The following is a 12,191-nucleotide window of genomic DNA, read 5'->3' on the forward strand; positions in this document are numbered from 1 at the left end:
ATTTTTTTTTCAGTTTGGACAAGATTTCTCTAAATATGTCATCTCTAAAATCAATATATTTGACTAATTTCTCTGACCCATTCCTGTTCTTAAGTTCTTCCATTTAAAATGGACTTCAGTTTGTAACTTGCCAATAAAATAAACCTAACCCAAATCCTGCCATCATCTGTCTGCTCTCTCATTGGTACCTGGACCTTGTATTACATAGAATAAGATCCATGTGGCCCATATATTTTATCCCCCCAATTTACCAACAGCTTCTTTGGGTCCCCCACAGTGCACAGTTACTCAGCCAGGGAGACCGTGACCTTGCCTCCCACTGCTGAAAGGAATGCCGTCATCAACCCTGCAGAACATGCATTGACGCTGCAGTAAGTACTGTGCACGGAAAGTGACTGGCTTCATGTCTTAGACAGGAGTTTGCCGTATTTCTCTGTAAACAGTTTCCACACCTCAACTTGGCTCCCAACTCCACCAAACCGACAGATAGTGGCTTGAGGGAAATCTTGGCTCCTAACAGACTGCAAAGGGCTTGCCTCAGGACACATTTATACTCCCCCACCCCACCTCCTTAAAATTTATGGAAAAACAAAAACAAAAACAAAAACTTACGGAAGTAGCCGCCCTGCCAAGCCTCCCAAGAAGCTCAGCGCTCATTGGATAGGGCTGCGCCCAATGGGAGACGGCGGCCTTCGCGGGTGGCTGGCGCGCTGCGCCGGCAGTTGCCGCGAGACCGTATCAAAACCGGAGAGTTCTGCTGGCGTCTTCGTAAACCGCCTGAGTTGGTGTCCGCCAGAGCGAGCGAGGGGGAGTTTCGTCGGCCGAGATGGTGAGCCTGTCGGGGGGGGTCTCAAAACTAGTTGGTTGTCTATTGATTTAATTCTAGTTCAGAGCCAGCCTGCTTCTAAAAATGGATTTGAAGTGCCCAATCTGAGAATAAAGTGGGAAACTCGTATTTGCTTTCAGAGACCTCAGGTGCTATTATTTAAGGGACTACTTGGTTGTCTATTGATTTAATTCTAGTTCAGAGCCAGCCTGCTTCTAAAAAAGGATTTGAAGTGCCCAATCTGAGAATAAAGTGGGAAACTCGTATTTTTTTCAGAGACCTCAGGTGCTATTATTTAAGGGACGCTCCTGGTGGCTTCCAGCCTTTTTTCGGATTTCTCCACAGTATATTTAATCCGCTCGGTAAAAATCTTTCTTCCCACACAAGTGGAAATTTGGGAAATGTTTAAGAACCGCTGAGCAAATGAGTGGAAATGAAGGTCCAGGAGAGAGCGAATGAATAAATAGCAGCGGGTTGACCTATTAAATGTATATTAGGAAAACGTGACCTTTTAAAAAACATCTTTATTGGAGTATAATTGCTTTACAGTGTTGTGTTAGTTTCTGCTGTATAACAAAGTGAATCAGCTATATGTATACATATATCCCCATATCCCCTCCCTCTTGCATCTCCCTCCCACCCTCCCTATCCCACCCCTCCAGGTGGTCACAAAGCACCCAGCTGATCTCCCTGTGCTATGCGGCTGCTTCCCACTAGCTATCTGTTTTACTTTTGGTAGCGTATATAAGTCCATGCCACTCTCTCATTTCGTCCCAGCTTACCCTTCCCCCTCGCCGTGTCCTCAAGTCCATTCTCTACGTTTGCATCTTTATTCCTGTCCTGCCCCTAGGTTCTTCAGAACCATTTTTTTTTAAAGATTCCATACATATGTGTTAGCATATGGTATTTGTCTTTTTCTGACTTACTTCACTCCGTATGACAGACTCTAGGTTCAACCTCCTCACTACAAATAACTCAATTTCATTTCTTTTAATGGCAGAGTAATATTCCACTGTATATATGTGCCACATCTTTATCGATTCATCTGTCGATGGACACTTAGGTTGCTTCCATGTCCTGGCTATTGTAAATAGTGCTGCTATGAACATTGTGGTACATGAACTCTTTTTGAATTATGGTTTTCTCAGGGTATATGCCCAGTAGTGGGATTGCTGGGTCCTATGGTAGTTCTAGGCAGTTCTATTTTTAGTTTTTTTAAGGAACCTCCATACTTTTCTCCATAGTGGCTGTATCAATTTACATTCCTACCAACAGTGCAAGAGGGTTCCCTTTTCTCCACACCCTCTCCAGGACCTATTGTTTGTAGATTTTTTGATGATGGCCATTCTGACTGGTGTGAGGTGATACCTCATTGTGGTTTTGATCTCCATTTCTCTAATGATTAGTGATGTTGAGCATCCTTTCATGTGTTTGTTGGCAATCTGTATATCTTCTTTGGAGAAATGTCTATTTAGATCTTCTGCCCGTTTTTGGTTTGGGTTGTTTGTTTTTTTAATATTGAGCTTCATGAGCTGTTTATATATTTTGGAGATTAATCCTTTGTCTGTTGATTCGTTTGCAAACACTTTCTCCCATTCTGAGGGTTGTCTTTTCGTCTTGTTTGTAGTTTCCTTTCCTTTGCAAAAGCTTTTAAGTTTCATTAGGTCTCATTTGTTTATTTTTGTTTTTATTTCCATTACTCTAGGAGGTGAGTCAGAAAAGATCTTGCTGTGATTTATGTCAAAGAGTGTTCTTCCTATGTTTTCCTCTAAGACTTTTATAGTGTCCAGTCTTACGTTTAGGTTTTTAATCCATTTTGAGTTTCTTTTTGTGTATGGTGTTAGGGAGTGTTCTAATTTCATCCTTCTACGTGTAGCTGTCTAGTTTTTGCAGCACCACTTATTGAAGACTGTCTTTTCTCCGTTGTATATCCTTGCCTCCTTTGTCATGGATTAGTTGACCAAAGGTGCGTGGGTTTACCTCTGGGCTTTCTATCCTGTTCCATTGATCTATATTTCTGTTTTTCTGCCAGTATCATATTGTCTCGATTACTGTAGCTTCGTGGTATAGTCTGAAGTCAGGGAGTCTGATTCCTCCAGCTCCGTTTTTCTTTCTCAAGATTGCTTTGGCTATTCAGGGTCTTTTGTGTCTCCAAACGAATTTTAAGATTTTTTGTTCTAGTTCTGTAAAAAATGCCATTGGTAATTTGATAGGGATTGCATTGAATCTGTGGATTGCTTTGGATAATATAGTCATTTTCACATATTGATTCTTCCAATCCAAGAACATGGTATATCTCTCCATCTGTTTGTATTATCTTTAATTTCTTTCATCAGTGTCTTACAGTTTGCTGCATACAGGTCTTTTGTCTTCTTAGGTAGGTTTATTCCTAGCTATTTTATTCTTTTTGTTGCAATGGTAAATGGGAGTGTTTCCTTAATTTCTCTTTCAGATTTTTCATCATTAGTGTATAGGAATGCAAGAGATTTCTGTGCATTAATTTTGTATCCTGCTCCTTTACCAAATTCATTGATTAGCTCTAGTAGTTGTCTGGTAGCATCTTTAGGATTCTCTGGGTATAGTATCATGTCATCTGCAAACAGTGACAGTTTTGCTTCTTTTCTGATTTGTATTCCTTTTATTTCTTTTTCTTCTCTGATTGGTGTGGCTAAAACTTCCAAAATTATGTTGAATAATAGCAGTGAGAGTGGGCAACCTTGTCTTGTTCCTGATCTTAGTGGAAATGTTTTCAGTTTTTCACCATTGGGAATGATGTTGGCTGTGGGTTTGTCATATATGGCCTTTATTATGTTGAGGCAAGTTCCCTCTATGCCTACTTTCTGGAGGGTTTTTATCATAAATGGGTGTTGAATTTTGTCGAAAGATTTTTCTGCATCTGTTGAGATTACCATATGGTTTTTATCCTTCAATTTGTTAATGGTTTATCACATTGATTTATGTGGTTTATCAGTGGTTTATCACATTGATTTATGTGGTTTATCACATTGATTTGCGTATATTGAAGAATCCTTGCAATTCTGTGATAAACCCCACTTGATCATGGTGTATGATCCTTTTAATGTGCTGTTGGATTCTGTTTGCTAGTATTTTGTGGAGGTTTTCTGCATCTCTGTTCATCAGTGATATTGGCCTGTAGTTTTCTTTCTTTTTGACATCTTTGTCTGGTTTTGGTATCAGTGTGATGGTGGCCTCTTAGAATGAGTTTGGGAGTGTTCCTCTGCTATATTTTGGAAGAGTTTGAGAAGGATAGGTGTTGGCTCTTCTCTAAATGTTTAATAGAATTCACCTGTGATGCCATCTGGTCCTGGGCTTTTGTTTGTTGGAAGATTTTTAATCACAGTTTCAATTTCAGTGCTTGTGACTGGTCTGTTTATATTTTCTATTTCTTCCTGGTTCAGTCTGGGAAGGTTGTGCTTTTCTAAGAATTTGTCCATTTCTTCCAGGTTGACATAACCAGCTTTTGAACCTCACTTTACAGCCAAATGGGCAGGGGTAGAGGGTGGAATGAGTAGGAATTCCCTCCGTAGTGGTAAAGAGCTGGGTCTATAGAGCTCAGCTGCATGTCTTTGAATTCTAGTATGGCTGTTTATTAGCTGAGGAAACTTGGGTCAAGTTGCTTTAATTTTCATGCCTCATATATAAGATGGGGAACACTAATAGTACCTGCTTCATTGATAATATCATGTATTTACCTACCACATTTGCTTTTTTATTATGATGTATTTCTTTGAATTTAGGAAGAAAGCCAAAAGCCTTTCGTTTTTTACTGTTAACTATCTTCATTTCATTTGTTTCTGGGGCTACATCAATATATTAAAAAAAATTAGATCGTGGAGCACTGAAGTATGCTTTCCCCCTCCCCCCCCCCCCCCCCCATTTTAGGCTTCCAGAAGGAGAACTCTGAGCTCTAGTGAAAGGCATCAGAAATTAGTAGATGTAAACTATCGCAAACAATTGCATGTCGAGGCACTACAAAGGCTGCAGAATCAAATCAGGGACCAAATGGTGCAGAATGAGAATGATGACCGGGCTGAGCGCAAAAGGTTCCTCCGATTATTACAGAATGAACAATTTGAGTTGGATATGGAAGAGGCCATTCAAAAGGTAAGTTTTACTATTCATTTTTACATCATTTTTTCCCTTCATTTTCTCTTTAGAAACAATGAAAGCCAACTGGAATTGAGTAGAGAGACTAAGTATCAGGCAAAGGATGCCTCCCAGTGAGTCAGCCCAGTATAGTGGGAAAGAGCTGGGGTTTTGGAGCTGGACTGTGTATCTTTGAGTCCTAGTACTACTATACGTTAGCTGTGGAACCTTGGGTAGTTTGCTTTTACTTTCTCTGTCCCATCTAGAAAGTGAGAAGAATAATAGTACCTACTTCATAGGATTGTTTTAGTAATTAATCAGTTAATACAGGCAAAGCCCTTAGAATAGTGCCTGGAAGAGTAAGCACTCAGGTTTTTTTTTTCCATAAATATGAAATTCATAATTACTAACTTCCACAGTTTTGTTCACATAAGTATAATTCTGTTGCTTTCCCTAAAATTCTAAAGACAAAAATTTAAGAATACCTTTTTTGAATTTATTGAGATTAAACATGTACATTAAGTGGTAGAAAACGAACACTTATTTATTAGCTATGAATTTACTTGTATTTTTGATTTTTGAAATACTGCCTTGAAAAATTCAGGTATAATATGTAGGTATGTAACTACTAAAGTGTGGAGACAGTTTTTCAGTGCATATTTTAAGGCATGAGGGAGGTAGAAAAAGGGAAACCACCAAGAAAAGAAATGAGTTCTCATAAATGTGAAAAAGATGTTCTGATATTTCAGTATTTTTTGAGTGTCTGCTATATGTTCAACATTTTGTAAGATATTGTGGGGAATGGCAAAACCAAGTTTTAAAAGTGGTATTCATCCTTCTGAGTTTCAAATTCCAGAAGCTTAGACATGACTTTTTAACCCTGAGCAAGAAGATCCTTGGGGATTAGATTTTTTTGCCTATTCTTTTTATTCTTATTTTTCTTTAATTTTAAAGAAAATCCCAGATATCATATCAACTCTCTCTTGTATACTTCAGTATACATCTTACAAAATATGGATTTATTTTTATATAGCAGCAGCATAGTGCCATTATCTTACCTGATAGAATTATCAATAAATTCAAGGTATCATTTAATACCATTCCATAATCAAATTTCTATGATTGTGTCAGAAGACTGCTTTTACAGTTGGTTTGTTTTAATCAGATCCAAACAAGGTTTATCCAGTGTATTTGGTTATGTCAGGTCCCTTTTAATCTAAAACAACCCTTCCCTGTGCTTCTTTTGTTAACTTCATGTTTTTAACTTGTTAAAGAAGCTAGGCCAGTTGTTTAATAGGATATCCCACTTTCTGAATTTATCTGTTTGCTTCCTCAGTGGTTCCTTTACTTTGTTCCCCTATGTCTTATATTTCCTCTAAATGAAAGTTAGCCCTAAGGGCGGGATTAGATTTAGGTACAACTCTTTTGGCTGTGACTCCATGGCAGTGCTATCCTTGATATCTTATCCCACCAGCAGGCACATACTGGTGCTGATGTTGATGCTAATGTTGATTAGTGGGTTTAATGGGACAGCCTGGTTCCTCCATTGTAAAGATCTCCATCAAACTTTAACCTTTGGTTTCACCAATGAATCTTTTTCATTATTAGGGGTTGCAAAACACTGATTTTCTAATTTTGTTGTTCCTTTCACATTTAATTAGCTGCAATTCCTCTGTAAAGAACTTTCCCTCATCAACTAGCATAATTTGGTACCCTGAGATATAGTTTTTACTGGAAAGGGAGATAAATAATTTTCAGAGTAAGAATTGGTGCCCTAGTCACTTCCATTGGTGTATGCCTATGTTGCTTTTTAAAATTTTGTTTTCTTGAGGTTTGGACTTTTTACCTTAAAAAAAATTTTTTTTTTTGGAGTCATGGGCCTTTATATACTTGAATTAATTGTATTTATTATCCTTTTTCATGCTCAGATTGTCCTACATTTGGCTAATGGATGCCCTTTTATTGCTTCTGTGTCCTTTTGACAAGACTCCCTTTATTTGTGGTAGCTTCCTTGTTTTTTGTCAGAATACAGTGTTACAGGCTAGGGATGGTTAATTTTACGTGCCAGCTTGACTGGGCCGTGGGGTGCCCAGATATTTGGTCAGCCATTATTTTGGGTGTTTTTGGATGAGATTAGCATTTAAATTAATAGACTGAGTAAAGCAGATTTTTTTTTTTTGCTGTATGCGGGCCTCGCACTGTTGTGGCCTCTTCCGTTGCGGAGCACAGGCTCCGGACGCGCAGGCTCAGCGGCCATGGCTCACGGGCCCAGCCACTCCACAGCATGCGGGACCCTCCCGGACTGGGGCACGAACCCATGTCCCCTGCATCGGCAGGCGGACTCTCAACCACTGCGCCACCAGGGAAGCCCGAGTAAAGCAGATTTTGAACTGAAATGGTTCTTACTGAGTCTCAAGCCTGCCAGCCTTCAGACAGGAACTACTCCAGTGGCTCTCAGGCCTTTGATGTTAGACTGGAACTAAACTATTGGCTGGCTTCTGTCTCCAGCTTTCCAACTCACCCTGCAGATCTTGGGACGTGCCTGCTTCCATAATTGCTTAAGCTGATTCCTTATTATATTGTTTCTGTTTCTCTCGAAAACCCTAATACAAGGTTCATCTTGTAAATTTCTTGCTTCATACCTGGAATTGGCCATTGTACCAAGGAGTTCTGTTATCATTTAGTGGAGACAGTTTTGGGTTTAGATATGCTTATTACTCTTGGGTGTTAGATATGCTTATTATATTGGTTCCAGGTCTTTTCAGCAGATAGAACTTGGACATATCCATATTTTTAACTTTTTGAGATAAGTTTAGTTTTACAGAATAGTTGCAAAAATAATACCCTTGACCTGACTTTCCTTTATGTTACCGCTAATATAATCATTGAATAATTATCAAAATGAAGAAATTAGCCTTGCCACAATACTATTAACTAAACTGTGAGATTTATTCAGATTTCATCAGTTTTTCCACTAACACCTTTTTGTTGTTGTTGTTCCAGTATCACAAATTGCATTTAGTTGTCAGGTGTCCTTAGTCTCCTCCATTCTGTGAGTTCCTCCCTTTTTTTCTCTTTCATGACCTTGACAATTTTGAAGACTATAGTTCATTTATTATATTAGTTTTCTGTTTCTGTAGTTTGCTGTGTAACAAACTTCCGCAAACTTAGTGGCTTAAAACAATATCCATTTATTACCTCACAATTTCTGTAGGTCAGAAGTCCAGGCATGGTGTAGCTGGATTGTCTGCTTGGTCTCACAAGGCTGAAATCAAGGTGTTGCCTGGGATGCATTGTCATCTGGATCTTGGGGCCTCTTCTTGGCCTGTTTAAGTTGTCAGCAGAGTTCATGTTCTTGTAGTTGTAAGCCTGAAGTTTTCATCTCCCAGAGGTTGCTGACATTCCCTGCCATGTGACCCTCTCTACACATGCAGTTTACTTGCTTTCTGGCACCACAAGATGTTCCAGGCTCAGCTTATTCTTCCCTTGCCTTGGAATCAACCAGTTCTCTAAGAAGACTTGGTTCCTTTTATTGGAAAATGGTATTTAGAAACCAAGGTCTGAATGATGGACGTGTTCATTATTACTGGGGTTTTACTGCTCTACTCCCTCTAGGTGGAAAGAACTAGAAAACAAACTAGAAAATAACCATACACACACATCTGTGTTTACATTTGTGTGTCTGTCTATCTGCATGTATTTATTAATAAAAAAAAACCCATGAGCCTGAGTTGGTACTGCTGACTCCAGTCTGCCACCACAGGGCTCATTTTAGTCTTTCTCCTTTCCTTGTTTGTAATTGCATTCTCCCAACAAAAAGAAAGCTGGCTCTCACTATCTACAGTATATTTATTTATTCTTTCAACCCTAGAATACAAATAGTTTCAGAATTGCTAACCTGTACCCTTGTGAACAACACATTTACTTACTACAATACAGACTTAGGTACAGTTCTTTGTGTCTTTAGCCTTGCAATATCTAGTCAAACTTTTTTCCAAAGTTACTTATGTCCACTCCTACCTATCTCCTCCATTGTGGTTATTTGATTGATTTTTGTTTGGTTGGTTTTTTTGATTGATTTTTAATACAGTTAATTTGTTATAGTCTGCATTCCATTGTCCTCCCCAGTCTGATTGATTGTCCTCAATCAATCTGATTGATTTCTTTTTTTTTTCTAATGTTGAAATAATTACATATCCTTGGGAAGGTGCAAAGATAGTGCAGAGAGGTCCACTGTGCCCTTGGGCAGTTTCCCCCAATGGTTACATCTTACACAACTGTAATATGATATCAACCCTGTAAAATGTCATTGCTGTGTTATGCGTATATATTTCTATGTCATTTTATTACATGTGTAGATTTATGCAACCACCACCTCATTCAAGATACAGAACTAGGGCTTCCCTGGTGGCGCAGTGGTTGAGAGTCTGCCTGCCAATGCAGGGGACACGGGTTCGTGCCCCGGTCCAGGAAGAGCCCACATGCCGCAGAGCGGCTGGGCCCGTGAGCCATGGCCGCTGAGCCTGCGCATCTGGAGCTTGTGCTCCGCAACGGGAGAGGCCACAACAGTGAGAGGCCTGCGTAACACCAAAAAAAAAAAAAAAAAAAAAAGATACAGAACTATTCCATCACCACCAAGACCTCATTCATGCTACCTACCCCATTATTGTCACACACTTCCTTCAAACCCCACAATGACTGGCAATCACTAATTTGTTCTCCATCTCTATAATTTTGTTATTTCAAGAATCTTATTTTTAAAAAAAGATGTTATATAAACAGTCCTGCATGTGATTCCATACATATGTGGAATCATACGTCTATAACCTTTATTTATTTATTTTTTTAAACATCTTTATTGGAGTATAATTGCTTTACAATTGCTTTACAATGGTGTTAGTTTCCGCTTTATAACAAAGTGAATCAGCTATACATACACATATATCCTCATATCTCCTCCCTCTTGCGTCTCCCTCCCACCCTCCCTATCCCACCCCTCTAGGTGGTCACAAAGCACCAAGCTGATCTCCCTGTGCTATGTGGCTGCTTCCCACTAGCTATCTATTTTACATTTGGTAGTGTATATATGTCCATGCCACTCTCTCACTTCGTCCCAGCTTACCCTTTCCCCTCCCTGTGTTCTCAAGTCCATTCTCTACGTCTGTGTCTTTATTCCTGTCCTGCCCCTAAGTTCTTCAGAACCATTTTTTTTTGTCTGTTACCTTTAGAATAGGCTTTTTTCACTCCACATAATGCTCTTGAGATTCATCCATGTTGTTGGATGTGTCAGCAGTTGATTCCTTTTTATTATTAAGTAGTAGTACACAGTATGGATGTACTAGTTGATTTCATTTTAAATTTGCATATTATAAAATTCATTCTTTGTTAATACAGTTCTATGGATTTTAGCAAATGCAGATTACTGTTTCCACCATCACAATGTCATACAAAGCAATCCATCACACCAAAAGTCCCCTCATGCTTCCCCTTTATAGTCAACCACTCACACCACCCCCCAATCCCTGGAAACAATTGATTTCTTTTTTGTCCAATAGGTTTATCTTTTCTGTAGTCTCATATAAATGGAATTATGTAATATGTCACCTTTTGGGTCTGACTTCTTTCACTTAGCAAAACAAATTTAAGATTTTGTGTTGTTGTATGAATCATTCATTTTAATTGCTGAATGGTATAGTAGTATTCTATTATATGGAGGTACCACAGTTTGTTTATCCATTCACAGTATGAAGTAAATTTGAGTTGTTTACAGTTTTGGGCAAATGTGAATAAAACTGAATACGAACTTTTGTATGAACATAAATTTTCATTTCTCTTGGCTAGATATCTGATAGTAGGATGGTTGGGTCATATGGTATGTGTAAGTTTCATTTTATAAGAAACTGCCAAATCATTTTCCAGAGTTACTGCACTACTTTGCATTTCCTCAAGTAATGTATAAGAATTCCAATGGCTTTGTGTCCACAGCAGTACTTGCTGTTGCTTTTTGTTCATTTAAATTTTTATTGAGATAATTATAGATTCATATGAAGTTGTAAGAAAAATACATAAAGTTCCTATATATCCTGTACCTAATTTCTCCCGGTGGTACATCTTGCAAAAGTATAGTACAATATCACAAACAAGATATCAACAGTGATGCAATCCACCAGTCTTGTTCAGATTTCCCCAGTTTTACTTGTGTGTGTGTGTGTGTTTAGTTCTATACAGTTTATAACATGTGTAGCTTTGTATATATAATAACATATAGCCAAGATCCAGAGGAGTTCCATGATCACAAGGATCCCACATTTTGTCCTTTTATAAGCATACCCTTCTCTTTCTTGTCCGTCCCTACCTCATCCCTAACTGTAGAAATCACTAATATGTTCTCCATTTCTATAATTTTGTCACTTAAAGAACATTACATGTACAACTCATCAGTAAAAAGAAAAAAAATTTTTTAATGAGCAAAGGATTTCAATAGCCATTTCTCCAAAGAAGATATACAAGTGAGCAATAAGCACAAAAAGCAATGCTCAACATCATTAGTCATTAGGGAGATGCAAATCAAAACCACAGTGAGATACCACTTCAGACCCACGAGGACTGCTGCAATTGGAGGAAAAAAAAAGGAAAATAAGTGTTGGAACCCTTGTACATTGCTGCTGGAAATGTAAAATGGTGTAGTGGCTGTACAGAACTGTTTGGTAGTTCCTCAAAAAGTTAAGCATAGTTACTATATTACATAGCAGTTACACTCCTAAGCATATGACCAAGATAATTGAAAATCTATGTCCACACAAAAACTTTTACACAGATGTTCATAGCAGCATTGATCATGATAGCCAGATAAGTGGAAACAACCCAAATGCCCATCAGCTTGTGAATGGATAAGCAAAATATGTTATATCTGTACAATTGTATATTATGCAGCCATAAAAAGGTATGCATTACTGATATGTACTGCAACATAGGTGAACATTGAAAGCATTATGCTAAATGAAAGAAGCCAAACACAAAAAGGCCACATATTGTATGATTTCTTTTAAATGAAATATCTAGAATAGGCAAATTCACACAGATAGGAAGTAGATTAGTGGTTGAGGGGTAAGTGGAATGGTGAGTGACTGCTAACAGGTATGGGGTTTCTTTTTCGGGTGATAAAAATGTTCTGTAATGTTAAAAACTTACATCCACACACAAAACTGCACATGGATGTTTATGGCAGCTTTATTCATAATTGCCGAAACTTGTAAGC

General features: G+C 38.4%; 1 protein-coding gene across 2 annotated transcripts in view; it reads left to right on the top strand.

Moving 5' to 3' along the window:
• The window catches only part of MNS1 (meiosis specific nuclear structural 1), an 87,459-nt gene that overhangs the window by 28,691 nt on the left and 46,577 nt on the right, over positions 1-12,191 (top strand). The window contains exons 1-2 of one of the 2 annotated variants that reach the window (XM_032621326.1): positions 696-829; positions 4,730-4,951. In XM_032621326.1, the coding sequence (XP_032477217.1) occupies positions 827-829; positions 4,730-4,951 (225 nt within the window). In that variant the 5' untranslated portion in view covers positions 696-826. Of the gene's footprint in view, positions 1-695; positions 830-4,729; positions 4,952-12,191 lie in introns of those variants that run through there. The other variant, XM_032621327.1, reaches the window with a different exon arrangement.

This window comes from Phocoena sinus, chromosome 2 (assembly GCF_008692025.1).
Source record: "Phocoena sinus isolate mPhoSin1 chromosome 2, mPhoSin1.pri, whole genome shotgun sequence".
NCBI lineage: Eukaryota > Metazoa > Chordata > Mammalia > Artiodactyla > Phocoenidae > Phocoena > Phocoena sinus.